General features: G+C 37.8%; 1 protein-coding gene and 1 long non-coding RNA gene across 8 annotated transcripts in view; one reads left to right on the plus strand and one right to left on the minus strand.

The window, feature by feature from the left end:
- The first annotated feature begins 1,302 nt into the window (after positions 1–1,302).
- Positions 1,303–6,684, plus strand: LOC139036294 (uncharacterized). The gene is made up of 3 exons (XR_011489013.1): positions 1,303–2,102; positions 5,822–5,904; positions 6,475–6,684. It is a non-coding gene; the product is annotated as an uncharacterized lncRNA (long non-coding RNA).
- DYNC1I1 (dynein cytoplasmic 1 intermediate chain 1) overlaps positions 4,598–23,526 on the minus strand; it is a 371,384-nt gene continuing 352,455 nt past the window's right edge. For all 7 annotated transcript variants that reach the window (XM_070471269.1, XM_070471279.1, XM_070471273.1 and 4 more), the window contains one exon: positions 4,598–5,264. In XM_070471269.1, coding sequence (XP_070327370.1) covers positions 5,154–5,264 — 111 coding nt within the window. In that variant the 3' untranslated portion in view covers positions 4,598–5,153. The remainder of the gene's footprint in view (positions 5,265–23,526) is intronic.

A 23,526-nucleotide genomic window follows, 5' to 3' on the forward strand; every position in this document is an offset into this window, starting at 1 on the left:
TCCCAGAAGAGTGTCTCAAAGTCAATAAATTCCCATCTACCCAGTCTTATGTGCTGGCTCCTTAATAAGATTCCTTAAAATCTAACCCCAGTCTGCTCCCCTGGCCCTAAAGGCACATGCTAATTCTTATAACCCTTTCAGTGTATAGTGTCTTTACTTTCTTATCAGGACTCACATGTGCCCAGCCAGGAGAGCTGGGAAAGCCATTAGAAAGTGATGTCAGTCTGACCCTAAGACAGAGAGAGGGAAAGCAGGGAAGGAAGGAAGATAAGTCCCAGGCTAGCTCCAAGAAAGTTTTAGCAATGCTGACAGGGAGTCCTTGAGCCACTCACATCTCAGAACTCATCCATCTCCCAGCAACAGGCCTGCCTCACTATACCTGCTACCTTCAGTCTTGGCTGGGAGCAGACTGTGGGGAGCACAGTTGCTCAAACATACTGGAGGATTTTGGAGCAAAACAGCTGGAGCTGTCAGTCACGCTCTTTGCAACCAGAGATCTTGAAGGCAGATTTTCATGACTCCCACATTCCATCTAGGACCTCAGCTGGGATAACTTGACTGGCTGTGGGCTGGCTGGATCTCTCTCTCTATGTATCCACATGGCCACCCAATGGTGAGCTTAGGCCTTTGAACAGCCTAGAGGGGACAGGGTAAGTTGCAAAATGGCTTGGGGATGAACAGTGAGTGTGCCAAGAAACCCAGAAGGAATCTCTATGTCTTCTAACCTTGTTATGAACTCTACATAGTATCACTTCCCCCATACCCCCCACCCCCATATTCTGTCATTACACATCCCAGATTCTTCATGGGATAGTGTCACACAAGAAGTGGGAAATCCTCTTGGAGACCATACCGTAGTGGGATATACATGCACATGTGTGCATGCTCAATCGCATCCCACTCTTTTCAACCCCATGAGCTGTCGCCCGCTGGGCTCCTCTGTCCATGGGATTCTCCAAGCAAGAATACTGGAGTGGGTAACCATTCCCTTCTCCAGAGGATCTTCCTGACCGAGGGATGGAACCTGAATCTCCTGCATCAGCAGGTGGGTTCTTTACCACTGAGCTACCTGGGAAGTCACACATGCATGTAAGCTCTCACAGTTGTTTATGTGCCTGCTACAAATGACTGGCCTTTGAAGTTTTCATAGTCCTGACCCATTGAATCATTCAGACAATTGTCTGTAACAACTCATGGGTTATTGATGTGTTCCAAGGGCCTTTAGCATATGTTTGAGAAGCTTTTTTCCCCAGTACTTTTCATTGGATTGCTTTTTAAAAAAATTTATTGGAGTATAGATGATTTACAATGTTGTGTCTCAGGTGTATAGCAAAGGGACTGTTATAAATGTATTCATCCTTTTTTAGATGCTTTTCTCATGTGTTATCACAGAATACTGGGTAGAGTGCTCTGTGTTATACGGTAGGCCCTTACTGATTATTATTGGTTATCTATATTATATACAGTAGTGTATGTATGTTCATCCCAAGCTCCCCATTTATTCCTCCTCCCTCCATGTTTCCCCTTTGGTAACTAGAGATTTGTCTTCCATATCTGTGAGTCTGTTTCTGTAAGTGTCATTTGTATAAGTTTTAAAAATTAGACCCTACATATGAGAGATATGATGTGTATCTTTCTCTGTCAGACTTACTTCATTTAGTATAATAATCTCTAGGTCCATCTATTTTGCTGCTATCGGCATTATTTCATTCTTTTTAATGGGTGAGTAATATTCTGTTGTATGTGTATACTTCATCTTCTGTTGATGGACATTTAGGTTACTTCCATGTCTTGGCTAATACAGTGCTGCAGTGAACTATTTGTATATAGTGTGTGTGTGTGTAATATCTTATAAATAGTGTGTATACGTCCACCCCAGTCTCCCCATTTATCCCTCCCCCACTTGACCCCCTGGTGACCATAAGTTTGTTCTCTACATCTGTAACTGTATTTCTGTTTTGTAAGTAAGTTGACTTATACCATGTTTTTTAGATTCCACATATAAGTGTATGCACCACATCTTTATGCATTCCTCCACTGATGGACATTTAGGCTGCTTCCATGTCCTGGCTATTGTAAACAGTGCTGCAATGAACACTGAGGTGAGTGTATCTTTCGAATCATGATTTTCTCTGGATATATGCCCAGGAGTAGAACTGCTACATCATATGGTAAATCTGTTTTTAGTTTTTTAAGGAACCTCCATACTGTTTTCCCTGTTGGTTGTACCAGTTTACATTCCCACCACACCCTTTTTAGCATTTATTGTTTGTGGATTTTTTTGATGACTGCCATCCTGCGTGACGGAGAAGGCAAAGGCACCCCACTCCAGTACTCTTGCGTGGAAAATCCCATGGATGAGGAGCCTGGTAGACTGCGGTCCATGGGGTCGCTAAGAGTCGGACACGACTAAGCAACTTCACTGTCACTTTTCACTTTCATGCATTGGAGAAGGAAATGGCAACCCACGCCAGTGTTCTTGCCTAGAGAATCCCAGGGATGGGGAAGCCTGGTGGGCTGATGTCTATGGGGTCACACAGAGTCAGACACGACTGAAGCGACTTAACAGCAGCATCCTGTGTGATGTGTGAGACCTCATACCCCGCTGTTCTTGTCAATTTTGAAATGATTTTCATTTCTCTTAATTAATGATGTTGGAGCATTTTTCATGCTCCACCTATATGTCTTCTTTTGACCACCTATATGTCTTCTTTGGAGAAATGTCTGTTTAGGTCTTCTGCCTATTTTTTGATTAGTTTATTTTTTTTGATGTAAGAGTTAAATGAGCTATTTATATTAAGCCCTTATCAGTTGCTTCATTTGCAAATATTTTCTCCCAGTCTGTAGTCTCTGTTTTCATTTTGTTTATGGTTTCCTTTGCTGTGCAGAAGCTTTTAAGTTCAATTAGTTCCTGTTTATTTTTGTTTTTATTTTCATTATAACAGTAGCTGGATTTTTAAAAAAGATATTGCTGTTATTTATGTCAGTGTTCTGCCTATGTATTCCTCTAAGAGTTTTATAGTATCCAGCCTTACATTTAGATCTTTAATCCATTTTGAGTTTCTGTGTACAGCCTTAGAGAGTGTTCTAATTTCATTCTTTTACATGTGACTGTCCAGCTTTCCCAACACTGCTTATTGATGAGACTGTCCTTTCTCTATTGTATATTCTTGCCTCCTTTGTCATAGACTAATTGATCAGAGATGCATGAGTTTATTTCTGGGCTTTTATGCTGTTGCATTGATCTGTATTTCTGGTTTTGTGCCAGTGCAGTACTGTTTGGATGGCTGTAGCTTTGTAGTATAGTGTGAAGTCAGGGAGTCCGATCTCTCTAGTTCTGTTTTTCTTTCTCAAGATTCTTTTGGCTATTTAGGGTCTTTTGTGCTTCCATACAAATTAAAAAATTTTTTGTTATAGTTCTATGAAAAATGCCATTGGTAATTTGACAGGGATTGCATTAAATCTGTAGACTGCCTTGGGCAGTATAATCATTTTGATTGATTATATATTGATTGAAAGAACCAATATGGTCAATATTGATTCTTCTGATCCAAAAACATGGTATCAGTATATCTTTCTATCTCTTTGTGTCTTCAATTTCTTCCATCAGGAGCTTACAGTTTTCACAGTACAGGTCTTTTGTCTCATTGAACTGTGGACTGTTTTTAAACCCATTTTAGACACTCATTTTATCTTTAAAAACATAATGTATATTTATAAAGAATTTTAATATTGATATGCTGACCATATGACACTTAGAGAAAAAGCAATTATTTCAAAAGTACAAGAAATCTCACAGTTTAAGGAATACCAACCAATAAAGCACTATGGAAATTCTCTTCCTAAAACACCAAAAGCCTCTCTTTAAATGATTTTCATGACTCAGCCACTATTTATTTTAATTCTCTCTTAAGCATGAAATGACTTTTTGAAAAAAAAAAAAATCCTGTAAAGTTGTTTATAGACATGTTTCCTAGTCCAATAGTAGTAAACATAATTTTCTTGTATAAATTAAAAAACAATGGAATGTGGAGCATTTGGTATAGGTTCATCTTAACCTGTTCTTCCTCCAATGCTTAAGATATTCTTTGGGTAAAGAGTGGATCTGGAGAAGGAGACAAGAAAGAACTTTCCAGAAATACCACACACGTTCCTTCATAAAAAATAAAACCAGAGTCTTGGTTTAAGTCCAGCCAGGTTGGCTGCCTGTAAATTCATTATCAATCTTTAACATGGCTCTAATGTATCTCTCTTACCCCCTGGCCACAGTAGAATTTTAATCAGGCTTTTCCTAAGCAAAGGGTTTATCCACACTGGTGCAGACCTGGTTTGGAACATTTTATTGGCAATACCAGTGTCATATTTAGGAACCATAGACTTTTGTCAGACTGGGTTAGCTTGAATGACAAGTATCAATGATCAGCTATATTTGAAATATTGTTAAAGTACCTAGAAATAATAGGCATTAAAATTCATTCCATTCACTGCCAACAAACCTCTAAAGATTTCTTGTCCTCGGCGGAACCAGCATACTGTAATTGTTATTTGGAACTTAATGTAACCTCAGCAGCAACAGAGAGACAATGCAGTCCTCTCATTAGGCACATGCTCTAGGATCGTTTATTTTAATGCTTTCAAATAAATATGTTCCATGCAGCACACCACAATAAATAAGGAGCAGCAATGTTCTTCTAGTAAATCCATTCATAATGTGAGTCACCGTGTAAAACACCACATCTCAAGTCTTTGGCCCTGTACCATAGCATAAAGCACACCACATCTGTACCTAATCATATCTGGCTTCATATGGATTTAATAGGACTATGCCAGGAGTGTGTGTAAGCACAAATTTAACCAGAGGTTTCCAGCTATTAAATACAGCTACTAAGTAGTTAAAAGGCAACAACTCAACCCAGAAAGGCTCCCACCCTCCACCCCCATTTTTGAGACCGAAATATAAAGACAGAAATGCTCTGGCGAATTTCAGGTCAGTGGACAGTATAGTGGGCTACATTTGGAATACTTGGAGCAAAGCTGGCACAACATGGCACCCAGAAGGCCAGGGCAACACTGAGACTGAATGAACAGGATACAAGCTGACTTGACTGCAGATGCTGAGCTCTAGAAGGTCTAGGTGGGGACGCTCACGCCCACTAGGCAGATAACTCAACGGTGCCCTCCTCCTCACTGTCAGCTCTGTTAGCACGAATCTCCACAAGGGTCCTGGCGAATCGGGTCCACTCGTCATTGTGGGGGACTGCAAGCTGCAAAGCAAATGAATGGAAAATGGTCAACAAGCTACCTTTTACACCGAAAGCCTTGAAGCCTGCATGACTGTTCCTCTTGAAACAGATGATTCCCGTGGAATGCAAAGGAAATCAGATATTCTTCCTTGAATCAGATCTCTGAAATGCTGCTCTTAAACTGATAATTTAAGAGAATACTGTCACTCTCAGGAGCACAATCATGTGTGCAATTTATAAAACATTAAAAAACTTCTGTAAACTATACAGTAGCTGCATTAAAGCACTTGCAGTAAGATGACCAGAATCACAGCAAACATGACAAATAAAAACTGTATTATTAGGACTTTGAAATGACAGTGGTGTTGTCTCAGTCAATGCTATTGATCCTTTTTAAAAAGATGCTAACATACCAGTATGTATGACAAAAGTATAGCTTATATATACAAAGAAACCTTACTACTGTAGTAAGGCTTTTCTAGCAAGATCCTATATGATGATGCCGATGAATAATAATAGTAACATTTACCAAAAGTTCTGCTCTAAGAATACTTGACATGTATTCTCTTTCCTCACAGCAATCCGACGTTGGATAATCAGAGTATTTCCATGTTGCAGAAGAAGAAATTGAGACACCAAAAGATCAACTCATCTTGCCAAGGTTGCCCAGCTTGCCAGTATCCATGCCAATGTCATCTGGTATTTATATCCTTAGCCAGTACTCTATACTAACTCACCAAGAAGAGGGATTTATAATCTTATATATATCTTCTCCTGCACACAATTGAGTAAGGAGAAAAATTAATCCCATCTGACACAAATCGCATGCACGAATTTTTGTGAGCTGAGTTGAAGGGTAATGATTTCTGTACATGGCATCCAAAGATGAACTGTTTAAAGGTACCATGCAAGTGTTTGGAATAAAACTGTTATTTGAAGATGAGAAGCAGGATCAAGTAGAAGTCCAAATGATTTTCATACAGAATAAAATTTATTTCGACGGTAGAGCCATTTTACTCAGAAGATTACCCTACAAGACGTAATCCGTCTACAGATGCTGGTGCCACACATGCTATCCACAAATTTCATAAACATCAATAACACATTCATCCCAGTCAGTGTACATTTTCAAAAATAAGCAAGTAAATCTGAATTCTGAGATCGCTTTTACAGCTGAAAAATTTCTTACTGTATAAAGCCAAACTTTTAGAACTTTAACTTTTTATTACAGGGGCTGGTATTCTCAGATAGGATCTAGCCAAGACAGCTTATTATAGAGTTGTATCATCACCCTACAAAATACATCCCTCAATGCGTGTTCTGGTCCTCAGGTGGTTTCAAGGACATAATTCTGCAAATGATATCCAGGTGCAGGAGGTGAGTTGTATTTGTTTTTTTAAACTTTTTTGGGGGTACTTCTTTCTTATTTGTTATTTTGAGAAACGCAATACTAACAAGAACTCGATTTAGTCATGTGAGTGAGTTCTGAATGGTGAAATACTTCCCGAGTGACTGAAATGAGTCCACATTCCTGCTCAAACAGTGACACAGGTTCACAATGGTCTCAGATGGCACTGTTACCGCTTTGCTCAGTCCATCTTCTCTACATTGAGTTATCTTCCTGTGTTCCACTATTCTTCACTTTTCTCTTCAATTTTAGAAAATACTGCACTGGGGAAATGCAGTCCTCAAAATAAGTTATATGAAAGAGCTAACAAGAAGCATGAGCAGAAATGGGTTATACCATATTTATATGAAAGCATAGGTCTACTCTCTGTCTCTTCTCCAGCTCCTGACCAAGCACCGCCCCCCCAGCCCAATGAACCACAAAACAAAAAGCTCAGGAAGAGACAAAAGCCAATCACAATAACATACTTACAAATTTGTCTCATAGAAGATGAGAATCAAGCTAAATCTGAAACACCTCGTAACTTCATATAACATTAAATATTGGAAGAAAGCAGGTCTCACTATAATAAAAGTGATATACTCTAGGGGTTTGACTCCTAAACATAACACTACATTTATTATTAGTTAAAATGGCACAAATTTAAGTTACTGTATGATGCTATATGTAATGTTTTACTGATAGCAAGGTATAGAAAATGTATCCTAAAAAAAAACCAGGTCCATGTGTTTACATAGTTTCATGTGGTGGTCATGGCAACATTGTTAAGAAACAACTCTAATAAACATTATGAAACATGAACGGTTGACTTTGCAACCAGATACAGTATGGGACAGAACTGAGTGTCATTTATGACATCTGCAGTTGCACATGTCTTACAAATGGAATTTTTCAGAAGTTCTTTTCCTTTATTTGTTAAAGAAATCAAACTAGTAATTCTAATATTTCTAATAATAAAGCACTAAAGGTATATAAGTAGGTTTCACCAAAATTTTGAGGTTTTTTTTTTTTAACTGAAGCATAGTTTAAAATTGTGTTAGTTTCAGTTGTACAGCAAAATGATTTTGTTTTCAGACTTTTTTCCATTTTCCATTATTACAAGGCATTGAATATAGTTAGTTGTCTGTTAATAAATTTTTGTTGCCTAACTGTTTTTATATATAGCAATTTCTACCTGTGAACCCCATACTTCTAATGTATCCCTCTTCCCTCTTATCTTCCCTTTTGGTAACTTTAAGTTTGTTTTCTATGTCTATGAGTCTGTTTCTGTTTTGTACATACATTTATTTCTATCATTTTTTAGATTACCCCATTATGCAATATTTGTCTGGCTTACTTCAGGTAGCATAATAATCTCTTGGTCCATCATGTTGATACAAATGGCATTATTTCATTCTTTTTTATAGCTAAGTTATATTCTGGCCTGGAGAATTCATGGACTTCGCAGAGTCTGACATGACTGAGCGACTTCACTTTCACTTTATATTCCATTATACATCTATACCATTTTTTTCTTTATCCATTCGTCAGCAGACATTTACACTGCTTGCTTGTCTTGGCTGTTGTAAATAGTGCTGCTGTGAACACTGGGGTGCATGTATCTTTTTCAATTAGAGTTTTGTCTTTTCCAGATGTATACCCAGGAGTGAGACTGCTAGATCATATGGTAACTATTTTTAGTTTTGTTTTTTAAGGAAACTCCTGTTTTCCATAGTTTCCACACCAATTTACATTCCCACCAACTTTGTTGGAGGGGGTCCCTTTTCTCCACACCCTCTTCAGCTTTTATTTTTACTCTTTGATGTCCATTCTGATCATTGTGAGATAATAATATCTAGTTGTGGTTTGATTTGCATTTTTCTAATCATTAGTGATGTTGAGCATTTTTTTAATGTGCCTATATGACCATATGTCTGTCGTTTTTGGGGAAAAAATCCCACTTTTAAATTTTTTTGGATACTAAGTTATATGAGCTGTTTGTATATTTTGGCTATTAAACCCCTCTCAGTCACAGCATTTGTAAATATTTTCTCCCATTCCTTGCTGTGCAGAAGTTTAAGTCTGATTAGGTCCCATTTCTTTAATTTTGTTTTTATTTCTACTGCCTTGGGGGACTGATCTAAGAAAATATTACTGTGATTCGTGTCAGAAAATGTTTTGTCTATGTTCTCTTCTAGGAATTTTATGGTATCATATATTTAATTCTTTAAACTATTTGGAATTTATTTTTTTAATATGGTATGAGGGAATAGTCTGATTTCATTGATGTACATGCTGTCCAGCTTTCCTAACACTCCTGTTGAAGAGACCGTCTTGTCTCCATTGATTATTCTTACTGCCTTTGTTATAGATTAACTGACAGTAGATGTGTGGGTTTACTTCTAGACTTGCTCTTCTGTTCCACTGATCTATGTCTATTTTTGTGCCAATACTGTATGATGTTGTTTTTTTTAATTGGTATTTTTATTGGCATTTCTAGGATTTTAGTTATAGTTGCAATTTTCTGTTTTTTAATCTACATTTTTAGTACAAATGAGAGAAAAATGAAGGTATAAATCAGAATATCATTTTCCACTTTTGCACCAGAGTCAGTTCATTAAACACAATATCAAACTTCCAGAAAAGAATGATTTAATTTCTCCTCCACATGTTTATAGAGGTTATAACATTCATTTCAATATTTTTTTGTTTTGTTTTGCTTTTTCCATTTATTTTTATTAGTTGGAGGCTAATTACTTTACAATATTGTACTGGCTTTTGTCATACATTGACATGAATCAGCCATGGATTTACATGTATTCCCCATCCTGAACCCCCCTCCCACCTTCCTCCCCATCCCATCCCTCTGGGTCTTCCCAGTGCACCAGCCCCGAGCACTTGTCTCATGCATCCAACCTGGGCTGGTGATCTGTTTCACCCTTGATAGTATACTTGTTTCAATGCTGTTCTCTCAGAACATCCCACCCTCGCCTTCTCCCACAGAGTCTAAAAGTCTGTCTGTATGCTGTTTTGATTACTATAGCTTTGCGGTACACCTGAAGTCTGGAAGGTGTGTCTCCTGCTTTGCTTTTCCTCAGTCTTGCTTTGACAATTCTAGGTCTTCTGTGATTCCCATATACATTTTAGAATTATCTGTTCTAGTTCTATGAAAAATGTCATGGGTGTTTTGATAGGGACTGTATTAAATCTGTAGATCGCTTTGGGTAGTATGGCCATTTTAACAATATTAACTCTTCCAACCCAAGGGCATAGGGTATCTTTCCATTTCTTTGAATCATCTTTAGTTTCTTTTATCAATATTTTACAGGTTTAAGTATATAGATCTTTCACCTCCTTCATTAAGTTTATGCCTAGGTATTTTATATATAAATGTTTTATATATATATATATATATATATATTTTTTTTTTTTTTTTGCTGCACTGCACAGCTTGCAGATCTTATTTCAACAACCTGGGATTGTGAAAGTGCAGTCATAACGACTGGACTGCCAGGAAATTCTTGGTAGGTACTTTTGATATGATTTTAAATGTGTTTTTTTTTTTAAACTTTCTTCTTCCAATATTTCAGTATATAGAAATATAACAGATTTCTGTTTATAATTTTAAGTTTTAGCAAATTTAAAAGTTTTTGATAAAAATATACCCTACCATAGAACTTACATTTGACTTTTTTCCATAGTGGTGGAAGTAACAGTCCTTAAAAATTCAGATTCACCCTCATAAAATGTTTCACCATATTCTAACATAACTTGCTGTCCTTTTTATCTGTGAAAGTTTCATTTAGGTTGGGAAAATATTAGAAGTTTTCTTTCTTTTGATTGTTTTGTCAAACATTTTCCTCACTAGAAATGTTAATTTGCTTTGGTTCACATACAAATGCTTGAATAGCACAGGATGAAAACAAAATTGCTTCTAGAAACTCAAATTTATCTACCTCATTCTATTACACTTTTTCATCTATCTAGCTGACAATAAAAACAAGATCATCGTAATGTTAGATTTAGAAGGTGAGCTGCACACCGCCCCATTTTTAGAATTAAATATCACTGTCAGGAAGCACTTTAAGTATAATCTTAGCTTGAATGTGTGAATGTGTATTCACAGGTTGTATCCACACCCAAAGTTAGTAATTTTTGATATTTGCATACTTGTAGGTAAGACCCAACAGGTATCCTAACAAACAAGACCACTACTCTTTTCATTTTAAACAGCATCTGTCTGGACAGAATTGTGTCCTTACCCTTGGCAGCTCCTAACTCTTCTCATGAGCACAAATGCATTTGAAACTTTCTCTAGGAGACTTTTAATCCAGTAATGCCTTAATCATTAAGTAAGTGAAAAATCTTTGTCATGTTTCTTAGTCAAAGAAAAGGACTGCTGTCATGCCCTTCTCACTAGCATATATATGTCTTTTTAATAATGATTTCAGCATGGACTGAGTACCAACTATACACCAGACACTAGGATAGGGCTAAAGATATGAAGACAATGTATGTTAATTACCATGTTTTCTTAGGTCAAAATGTGGGAATACTGGCATAGTTTTGTTTTTTTAAACTTCACTGACATTCAGAAAGTGAAGTACTTGAAGATTTACCTTCTTACAGTGACAACTGCACCATTCCCCGGGATGTGTTGTATGTCACGCAGATAGTGGGGAAGCAAGTGGCATGTTAATGACATGGTTTCAGCATCTCTTCAGGGTTCTATCAAGGCATTAAAGGCTAAATCTAGACCATCACTATAGATTCTGGCCCCCCCCCCCCCGGAAAACAGTAGTTTAGAATAATTTTCAAACAATTGACATTTCTGATAGGAAAAATATTCGTAAGTTTCTATTGGTGATGAGTAATTTCAATTAAACATGAGAACTGAGAAGGAAATAGCCTAGTTATATCAAAGGGATACCATAAAAAAGAGGCTGTAAAAATTGAGCCGTATTGTACTGAATCTAAGTGGATCTGGAAACATTTTCTGCCTTCAAGATTCATCCGCCAGAGTCCACAACCTAGGTCAGAGATGACTCAGATTTTCCTACGGCTTCATATTCAGGGTTCACTAATATCTAGTCCACCCCCACCCCCCACAACTGTATGACTGTTTTCTAACTTTTTGCTAAATGCATAAAGCATTTTTATGCCAAAAGCAGTCAGGGCGCTGATTCCTGAAATAACAAAATCTTAGCTCTAAGAGTAAATGCCTTTTACAGGTTATGACCATATATTTACAGCTGAGGGAACGAAGGCCAAAGGTAGTTTCTGAGGTAGCAATTTGGCCTTACGGAGGAGGTAACATGAACCTTAGATTTGCACAGGAAGCGTATGTCCTGCTCGCAGCTTGCTTACTGGCCACGGTCAGGCACTTAACCTCTCATTGCCTCAACTGTAATGGAGATAACGGCGTCTGACCCATGTGTCGGCAGAGATGTGGACAGGATGAGAAAGGTAAAATCTAATGAAGAATCATGAGCTCAACACAGAATAGTGATGCATTCTTTTTCTTTGAACAGTTACTCAGATTGAACATACTCCTAAAAACGATACATTAATATGTTGACCGGCATACATATCAGTTCTATATTTTTGTGGTCCTGTTTTCCTTAAGAATTATTTCCAACGCCTGCTGTGTGAGGACTTCAAGGAACAGGCATCTAACAGGTAGGAAATGGAAGGACAGGGAGCTCAGTGATTTGCTCCAGACCACGCAGGCTGCCCCAGGTCAGTGGGCAGTCGGGAGCCTCAGCCCTGCAGGGAATGGATGTCAGCATACCATGGCAGGGGGACAGGCGGGTCATGTGCTCTCAGCTGCCTGCTGAAAGAGTCTAAATATTATTTATTTTTCACCTTCTAAGATTCCTGAAAGATGCACAGGTCAGAAATAAAAAGCAAAAGTTGTGGGGAAGACTCACGAAAATCGATCATGTTCATGCTGCCCCTCCATCCCTGCAGTTCTGAGTCTGTGTCACGGGGCTGCCCTCCTCCCACACTGGAACGGAGGGGCCCCCCAGATCCTGCCTCACCCCCCGGTAACTCACCCGGCTAACCTCTAGGCTAACCACTGTGCCACGGATTGCATACTAACTCGATTTTGAGAAAGGAGCCACAAAAGACTTTTTTCAACCTCAGACATCATCCAGATATGATTTCTTTCACAGCCCTGCCAATAACTGGCTGTGTGTCCTTAGGAAATGTATGTCTCTAACGTCTCAGATCTCTCCTTCCTCATTTGTGAGAAAGGAATTTCGGCCACTAACTCCCAGGGCCACTGTGCATATTAAATAAGATCTCCCCCCAAATATAAAGAGTTTAAGCTCAGTGTCTGGACATTACAAACCAGGACTAAAAAGGTTGTTTTCCCTATATTTTTTTCTTCTTAATGTTAATTCCCTCTCCTCCAATTGCTGTTGCTTCCTTTTTTCTTTCTTCCATTTCCTTCCATTCACCTATATAGAGCTGCATATTTTTAGAAGTACATCTTAAACTTTATCACATTTGCTTTCTTAAAAGCCCACACAAATCACTTCCTAGACAGTCATATATTTAATAATAGCTAAAGTTCATGAACTGGGTGTGGGGAAAGGGTTCTTTCAGATCACAAGAAAAATCCTATCAGAGAATGCTTTGTTAATTTAAAAAATTAAATTATAATCATTCCTTATAAACATATACATACACACACATGCATCTTTTTCACATATGACCAATACAGTTTTATCGAGCTATTTCCTTTTTATGGCACTTTCTATAGTGGGATTCTACATTTTTAGCTCAAGTCGTAAGACCTTGTAACCACTGAACATGCTGTTATAAAAATCAAATGACTTTTTATAACCAGGGTTAAACACACAAATATCATTCATGTGTCCCTTTTTATAAGCACATGGCTAACCATTCTGAACAGCCCTCAGTCAAGCCCCCCTCATTTGTTAGTAATTTTAAAGGTTTTATAGTACCTAGCAGCTGATTTTAAATAGCTGCATTATCTGCAGGAACTCCTACCAGCCCAATGCTGTATTTTTTATGGTAAAAATATATCTCAGGCTTTGCTTAGTATAAAAGTAGGTTACTTTTTTTTTAAAAAAAGCTTGGATAATTAAGACAAAAGTGTTCTGTGATTTCAGTTTATTCTAATGTATCTGAGAAACCAAACAAAATGAATAGGACTCCAGGTTTCAGGATGAATATTCCATGAGTATGTGGTTCATCAGCATCTTTGTAATCTTTCAATTAAATGGAGTCATTTTTTTTAAAAAAGCCTGATTATGTTAACCATGGATTCCAAAGATACATGACATTCAGCTCCTGTATTAACCTAACAATGAAAGTTTTCTCTAAAAATGATATCTTACAAATTACCTTTTCACTTTAATAAGCATTGATTTTTTTGTTTGTTAATGCATTTGCAGAAATTGTGGAGATGAACATGGATTTCTATAGAACTGTTAACCTCCTAAGTTCTAAAAGCTTTTTTAAAAGTACGATTATTAATGTCACCCCAATTCAGAAGACTGCAGACTCACTGGTGTACAAACACACATTTGTGTTCGGAGGAAGCCTATATTTTTTAGGACAATTCCCTTTGCCACACACACAGATGGAAGCAAAGTGGGAGGTAATAAGCAATGAAACAGCCGTCGGAATGGAACGACCAAGCTCCACTGTATTTAACTCTCTGGAGAGTCTACCATCACTGGTAACAATGGATGAAACCACGAACCAAAATTCCAAGCCAGAATGCAGTGTACAGAACACATAAATATACTAGAGTGCATACTGTGTGGTAACTAAGTATTTACAGCAGTTTTAGAGAAGTCCAGAAAGTAGAAGTTACACTAGTCTCCATTCTGTACCATCTATTACCAGTCAGTAGGTTAAAATTTCTGTGGAATTTAGCAGCGTGCTAACCCATGGGCATCTGATGATATCTGACTATTTTTTCGTTAAGAAAGAATTTCTTTTATCTAAAAATCCCATCTAAGGCAACCCTCAGTCACCCATGAAGCCTGAGACCTTTCTGCTAAAGTTCTCTTCCTAGAATCTTTAAATGACTTTTATAGCATGTCTGTTAGAACAATACTTTTAAAAAATCCATTACCACCCAATTAAGGAAAGATATAAAGGTAGGACATAAAAGTCCAAAGTAAACAGTAACAAATATGGGCCTATATCAATTTCAATAAGCCAGCAAATGTCAAAGGAAATAATTTTAAACACTATTCTAAACACTATTCTTTTAAAAAATGAGCATTTAGAAAGACTCTTCATGTTAAAATTTAGCATCATGGGATGCATGACAAAATTCTAAAGTTTTTACCTGAGAAGGAAAAAAAAAATCACACAGCTGAAAAAGAGTTAATTCACTAAGGCTTAAAGATGACCTTGTTCACATTAGTATTAAAATCCTGTCACCCTCTTCTTTAGAAATGTCTTAAGCATTATTTTTCTATTGTTTTGAAACATCTATTTCTCTGTTCAAAAGATGGAAAAAAATGTTAAAGACATTTGACTGATGGGCAATAATGGAAAATAAACTTTTTAAACTTCATTACCACTATTTTTCCATAACACAAAAGATCAAGATGACGGGGAAATGAAAGAGCATACACTACTCAAACTGATCTGTCATACTAGCTGACTAAACATATATCCTTTCTCTTTCTGATATTATTAACTGTAGTTTTTCTAGTAAATTTCTAGCAACCACTGCATCTAAGCAGTTTTGACAAAAAAGAAGGCTTATTGATAAACACCTTAAAAACATTTACCAAGGTAATAAAAGAAATGTCATTCCCTCCTACTGAACATTTGGGCATAAAAGAGGTATTTGTATAATGTAGTTCATGATTTACCGTATCTATAGTGTCCAAAAAAAGCACAATGAAAAAGAAGCATTTTTCCAGTGGTTTAACAACTATTTGAGTCAACTGTTAGGCTTTCATTATGACTAGTGACCAACTGCTCACTTTTAAAAGCAAAGGAGAGAAGAGTAACTGGAATAGAGATTGGAGAGGAAGAACAAGCCCTCTTTTCTAAGTTTATTTTCTACATACCTTTTCCCATGCAAATGTAGTTATTTTTTCCTGGCCATCAACCTATAGACAAGTTGGGGGCTGCTGTCTGAACACTTCACACAAGGAAGCTTTTTCTTAACCTTCAACTTTCACCTGTGAAACATTCATTCACCTGTTTATTGAGTGCCTGAATGTGCCAGGCACTGTTCTAGGCCAGGTTATCCTGTTCAGACAGACAACAAAGGGCAAGTATCTATGTATCTGTAGATGTGGCACTCTGAAGATCAGAAAAACTCTAGTGAGGAATGTGATTAACCAAAGGAGGGCTGCCAGGCTGATTAAAGGTTCTATCTAAATGTTGCAAAAGTACTGGCCGACCATGAGGACAAAGATTAGAGAGAATTCCGGGCTACTGATCAGTTTTATCTGCCAGCCTAAGGAGTAAGAGTGCAAAACTGCTCCTACAATGTTAAGCTCTGATATTCCCTAAATGATAAATAATTCATGTTTTAAAATGGAAAAGATGTTCTGATAGCTGACAGTCTCAGAAATTCATGCAAACCTTTCGTGAAAGTGGAATACAATGATTCATTCACTTCCTCACTTTGCAAGTCCAGCCTACATGGCATATAAATATTTATACATAAACATGTATAGGCAGATATTTGATTCCATATTCTATTTCAGATATACCAATAGTAACACACATACTTACAGAAGAAACAAATAACTCTTCATTTCCGTACAGGCCAGTGTTAATCTAGACTCATATGATTGGAGCAGCTTCATGCTTGGCTGGTCTAAGCCGTGATTTGAGGCTACTGTTCTAGGCAGTAATGTTTCAAGATAAAATTTAGCAGTTTTGAAATTCTAAAACTAAACACAATTTTGTTAGACATAAAAAAAAATTAACACTACAATTAATGACTGCTTCAGAATCCAAACTGCTATTGAAGATGACAGTTTGAAACCACAGAAGAATCATAAAGATGATTAATTATACAAACTAATACTTGTTTCAGAAGGTTTATATTCAAAGACCATTTATCACCAAAATGGGAATATATTAATCTCATTGAATGTTGCAAATTACTATGCACATATTAATTTGGTTTTTATAAAATTAGATATTAGGGTTTTCTTTTCATTTATTCAACTACTCTATAATATATAGAAGTCATAAGTATTTTCTTATCAGTTCAGAAAAAAAAGTGGCTTGAAAATTTATAAACTAATGCTACCTAAATAAGCACACTATTTATATAATAATTAGTTTAATCATGGTCTTTAATATATGTAATTATCAAAATAGACCCACTGCTACTACATTTACTATAAGATGAATAATTAATAACATTAATTGAAATAGCACTTTCTTTTTAACATACTTTTTGTAGAAAAAAATCACGCTAACACTAAAATTATAATCATATATTTTAACCAGATGATTTTATTTCAAATACATATAATTTACTGTGACAGGGAAATGAACTAATACATTATTTCAAAGTAGCTTATTTTATGTAATTATATTTATTAGCACACCAAATCTGTCCATACAAATATGCCTTTGTGATTTTTACTTAACTGCACAGGTTTGTGGCTATGATAATAAACATTCAGGTTAAAAACACTAAGTATCTGGATTTTCAGTTTTTATCTGGATTTTGGCATCACGTAAGTCTTTTCCATGGAGGGAAAAACCAAAAGAAGTGTTTAGCATCAGCGAAAGGAAAAAACACTGTTTAATCCACTGAAGAATAAGCTAGCACTTAAAAGACCTTCAAGAGTCTAGAAACTTATGGCCACACTCATTTAATGAGAAACACAAGTGTTCGGGGCAATTATAACTGGACTCCGGCAAGCTGAGGCTAGCTCTGCCCTCCCCTCCCCTCCTGGATACTGCCAGAACCTAGCCACACTATCGGGCTCGTCATCGGCAGAGGATGATGGCTTTCATAAAGCACAATAATTAAATCGACTGATTTCAAGTGCAGTTCTTTTTCATCAAGGGAACTCTTATTTGAATCAACCCCCAAATTTCAGTTTAACTTTGTATTTTGTGTTCTGCATGCCAGCCTTCCCCACAGAGGGGGATTATTTATATTCAGGGCATAAATTCCTGTGGAAAATGGATGTAGGCACTGTCCTACTGGAAAACATGAAGTCATTCCATGAAGCGAACAATTATTGCTTCAGTGTAATCCACTTAAAAACCATACGTATATTATTTATTTTGCGTCGCTCAAACACTCTAACTTCCAATACTTCCAGTTTATCAGGTGCTCCTTTGCTGAACAGCGATTTAAAGTACACGGAAAATGGCTCATGGAATCTCTTTTTCTTCTTCCTCGAGCTGTCTGTGAGGACGGCTGGAGGCACTTTGTATAGGCCCTGTACATTACACCTTGACCATCATTCTAAAGTATCTTGCATAGGTCATTTTTCCTACTGGGATTCCAAGTAGAATTTTCATTCCATTTTTAAATTGTAGCTTTAAGATAGATTCAGATGAACATTTAAAACCATGTTTTAGCAACTGCATTTGATCTCATATTCTTTTTCCCTTCCAAGATTTTTTAAGGCCCTTTTAACAGATTGACAAATGTCAAATATACTCCATTTATTACAATTTTTATAAGATGACTGCCTTTCTTTTGGCCCCCAAGAGTCACAGCAAACAAGGCACATGAACTGGTGCCAGAGCTCAGGGTTAAAATTTAAAGATTAATACACATTCCCTTAGATAATGAGTGAACAGGATACTAAACAGAGAAAGCCAGGACAATAAGACTTACTCATCTCCCAAATTACAGTTTTTCAGTTGCTGTTTTATTTTTCCAACTCTACTTTCAGCTGAAATGATTTTGGAATTTTATCATTTGACTACTGTAGGAATATAATCAGGGATTTGAAACTTACGTGTATTTATCCCAACTGAAAACAAAATCTTCCCTAGAAGAGGTTAATGGAAAAAGAAATAAATAGGAGGTGGAAGATAAACTGCTTCTTTCACAACTGGGGCTGCAAACAGCATTCTAACTAATTCAGATAAGCAGCAAACATAGTTGTTAGGGGGTATTTATGACAGCTGCATCTGAATGACTGCACTGAAGCATTAACAATGGCAACGGGCTTTCTGTAAAACACATCGGCAAGAAAGACAGGTAGCGAGGCTGGCTATCAATCATCAGGACACGTGAATAATTCTACACTCACTGGCCCATGTGCTGTTAAAATCAGCTTTCTCTCTCTATATATAGAAAACCTTGCTATTTGGTAAAGAGCCTTGGCCGTGAGTAATTCTTATTTTTAATTCTTAAGAATATGTGTGTTCACACATCATTTTTGAAAAATCCAACAATGATTAACGGGTCTGAAGAAGAATACACTCAACATTTTCAGGTTATATTTGTAGTTAATTTATGACTTGTTATCTTTCTGATCTTTCAGTTAATTGAATGGGATCACACAGCTCCAAAACAGATGGTGTCCCATAGTTTGGGGAGCAAAATCCTGCAAACTTATTCAAGTGCTGGGCTCATTTTAAAATTTAGATCTTTGAATTTTAAGTGGTGCATGCAACCACTGTCTATTTAAGTAACTTTTAAGATGCATGAATAGAATAAAAACTATAGCCAAATAATAAAAGGGGTCTTCTCTTTCATGGAATTCATATAACTTCCATTTATGCTAATAGGAGGTAAGCACCTGCTCTGCAAAGAAAATAGACCCCTATCTGTGAAAATAAATGTGTACGGTATATTTTCCAGATACAATGCCAAAATCAAACAACCAAAAATGTATGCTGTATAAACAAAGCGTCATGTGGCCTACCTGAAAACACTGCGTTTTATATTTTACCTCCTTACTCATAGGCTTTGCGATGTTACTCATGCCTTTGCCATTTAAATGTAACAGGGGAAAAAAAAAAGGATGGACAGACTCAATCTGGTGATTTCAGCGAGCACACACACAATCCCGTCTACCCCTTCAGAAGTTCATAATAAACTGCATCAGTAAATCTGGATCCGAGCCACCGCTCTCTGCCATCATCTTAAAAGTCACGGAGGATAACTGTCCGTAATAGAGGTGGGCACGATCATGGGGCACTGTGCTGGGACTCCCTGCAGCGGCTGCACCTCAGCTGGGACAGGAGAGGAGGCAGACGGCTGTTCATGACTGGTGACACCCAGCCCCTTTCTGCAGCGCCCTCTGGTTGAGTGGCCGGTCCCACAGGGAGGCAGGTCCGCCTGGCCTTGAATGGAGCTGTCTCCACTGGTAGTCACAGAGGTGTCCTCTCAGGGGACAGAGAAAGGCTGGCCCTCTCAACGCCACCTGAAGGGAGCTATCACAGAGCCCTCTCCCTAAAACTTTATTACACTCTCAGTTAAAATGACGTGATCAAAGAGGGTTGTGGGGAGGGGAATTAGAATATCCACCAAATACCCAAACATCATGATACTGAGAATGTGGAAACATTGCTATTCTCATCCAACACTTTAAAATAGTCCTAAGGAATAGGTTATAACAATACTGGGCTTCTCGGGTGGCACAGTGGTAAAAGTATCTGCCTGCCAATGCAGGAGACACGGGTTCAATCCCTGTGTTGGGAAGATGCCCTCGAGAAGGAAATGGCAACCTGCTTCATTATTCTTGCCCAGAGCATCCCATGGACAGAGGAGCCTGCCAGGCTACGGTCCTTGGGGCCACAAGTCAGACCCACCTGAGCATGCACACATGCCTGCAAAGAAGAGGTAATACGAGCATCATACAGCAGGTACGATGTTTAACCACCTCTCTAAAGAGTTCTCTTCCCTAATGGTCTACGTCAAGACCAAAACCTTTCACTTCTGATTTGTATTGTGAGGGTACTGAAAGCATACTCTCCTGGGCCAGATTGAATACAGAGTTTGAGGGACCCAGTGCAACCTGGAAACATAAGGCACCTTGCTGGACAATATCTAAACAATTGCAGGACGATGACGACAGAGCTTTAAACCCAGCTCAGGGCGCCTCTACATGGGGCCCTGCGAGACAACAGCGCAGGTGAAGCCAGCCTCGCTCTAAAATGGACCTTAGTGACAGGCAGCCTGCTGCTCTCGCCTCCTTTCTCCACAGCCTAACAGAAAATTCGGTCAAGAGCACCACGGACGAACGAGTGACATGTCCTCTGATCTACACCAATCTGATGTACTGAGGTCCAAGGAACATGGATCAACAGTGTCCTCTCAGAACTACCATTAACGTTCATATACAGATTGTATTATAAGGCTCACCTGAAAGTGTTTCATCTTCTTCCTAGAAGGTTCCACAGGCCAGGTTTTCTATCCAAAGGCCAGTGTGACCCTGGTGATGGGTTTCGTTTTAATGGGGACAGGAGGACCAATTTTGAATACAGATAATGGGAGCACAGTTTGCAGGCAGTCTGATCCTCAATGACATCCTTTTTCTTTTCCTCTATTTTTTTTTTTCCTTTGAAAATCACTTCCTGCTCAAACCCCTTCTCCTTGGTTGGCCATGCACCGGTATTGGATTTGACCCTGAATTCCAGATGGGCCAGGTTACTGTAAAGGCACTCGGTCTGGCTTCCCACAGTGTAGGTGATTATAAAGGCTGGTAGGGTACTGCTTACGGGGTGCCCTTCTCTTCTAAGGGGCATCCCTGCTGGCTCAGATGGTAAAGAATCCACCTGCAATGCAGGAGACTGGGGTTCGATCCCTGGGTTGGGAAGATCCCCTTGGAGAATGGAATGGCAACCCACTCCAGTATTCTTGCCTGGAGAATCCCAAGGACTGAGGAGCCTGGCGGGCTATAATTCTTGGGGTTGCAAAGAGTTGGATGTGACCAACACAACAAAACACAACAACGTCTAAGGACAGTTATGCTCCATCAGTTCCAGTCTGGTGATCAAGACAATAGTAATTACTGTCACTGCAGTATCTCCTATCATCTACCATCTCCCCCGAGTGGGCTTCAGCTAAACTTAGCTGTTGGAAAGTCATCTTTCCCTTCAGTACATGGAACTCTACAGAGTTGGGCTTCAGAAACTTAGAGGAGGGTATTAGAAACAGAAAAGTACCCCTTTATTTCTCCCCCAAAATACACAAGATAAATTTGTAAATACGTTACAAAAATACTCAGAAAAATATATACTTTCAGCAAAATCACATTGTACAGTCTGAGTTTTTTGAGCTATAGATTACTTATTATAGGATCAAACAATACAGAAGGAACTGTTCGAATATATAAGCCTATCCTGATTTTTGGTCCTTCAGAAAAGGGCTAGAAGATTATAATATTAGCTTCTCTCAATAAAACAGTATAACCCTTTTTTCCTGGTAGTGAATTTGTAGGGATAAACAACCCTACAAATCGTTGGACCTATTGTATGTCACAGAGATTTTTCTATAGCCTGTCTAGACTCCAGACAATAGGTGAGACCGGCCTAGAGTTGCAGACATTTCTATAGTCTGTAATATCACTTAGAAAAGCAAGGGCAATAATACTAAAATGAAAACCAGCCTGACCCGCTAGTACGATAGAGGAAATATGAGTCTAACACCACTATACAATTTAGAAATGATGACAACAACGTACAAAGAAGTTTTAGCAGCCACATATCAGTCAAAGCAGCTTTTACAAAATCATATATATACTCCCAAAATATGAGTCATATTCCAATAATTCTGTCCCATGGCTACATTATAACTTATTGCAGTAAATTCTGTATATATGTTATGCCATATTTTCTTATTGCCTAGAGGTGGCGTGTGTGAATGTATATTACATGTATATATGAATTATGTGTATATATGAATTATGTGTAGTCAACATACAGGTTTTTCAAAATGCCTTACTTTAAATAAACCAGACTGTCGAACTATTATGCTTTTCAGTCCTCTTGGATAAAGTAATGTTGTATATACTCCTAAAAGAGTTAATGAATGTTCTGTATAATAAGCAAGGAAGGTAGAGAAAGGAGTTTTAAAATTTCATCAATTTTCTACCATTTCATCTCTGAGCACATCTGTTTTCTCTGCTGCAATTATACCCATTATAAACAAAGGAAAGAGAGGAACTTTTTTGTTTCTTAATATTTCCCTTCTTTTCTACCTCTCAATTTTTTTAAACAAATGAACAAATGTAGAATACATGTTTTTGCTGCTTAGTTGTATTTTGATGAAGACCATGAAAAAGACGAGCTGACTAAAATATTCACTGAAGGAAATATTGGCAATATTTTGGCTTTAAAATATATTGGCAATATTTCCAGTTCCTGAAGAATATTCTTTTTCTCAAAGGTTCCAAGCTACGTCAATAGTCAGCAGACCATTTCCTTCTTCACCACTGGGGATGAATATTAACAGAGCCTTTGTCAGTGCTGGAATGACTCAGCCTGCGGCATCAGGGGTAGTTAAGGAGGAGTCTAATGAAATAGTATGCAGTGGAACTGCGAGATTCTTCAGCTATTTGACTTAAGAGTTGTACATCCCCAACAGAAAACTCCCATCTCTGAAGTCACTTGCTTTCTGTCTCTAAATTAAAACACGTACACACACAAACACCACCCAGCTTGTTTCAACACGACCAACTCTGCCATATAGCATCACCCAAGTTCCACTGTAGAACACACCATCTAGGATTGCCAAAATTGTAGAAAGCTCATTGATGAAACCATAAAGAACCCTTCTCAGTGTGATCAGCTCTGCCCATCCACCCAATACTCAAAGCACACTCCTGAGGTGTAGGAGGTTATGCCTAGAAAATGTGGTATATGTTCCCCCCAGGATGCAAATGCTAGATCGTACTGCACTAACACAATTTACACAACATGCTTATTTTGTTTGGCTTGAAAGTTCCA

This window comes from Odocoileus virginianus, chromosome 1 (assembly GCF_023699985.2).
Source record: "Odocoileus virginianus isolate 20LAN1187 ecotype Illinois chromosome 1, Ovbor_1.2, whole genome shotgun sequence".
In the NCBI taxonomy this organism is placed as follows: domain Eukaryota; kingdom Metazoa; phylum Chordata; class Mammalia; order Artiodactyla; family Cervidae; genus Odocoileus; species Odocoileus virginianus.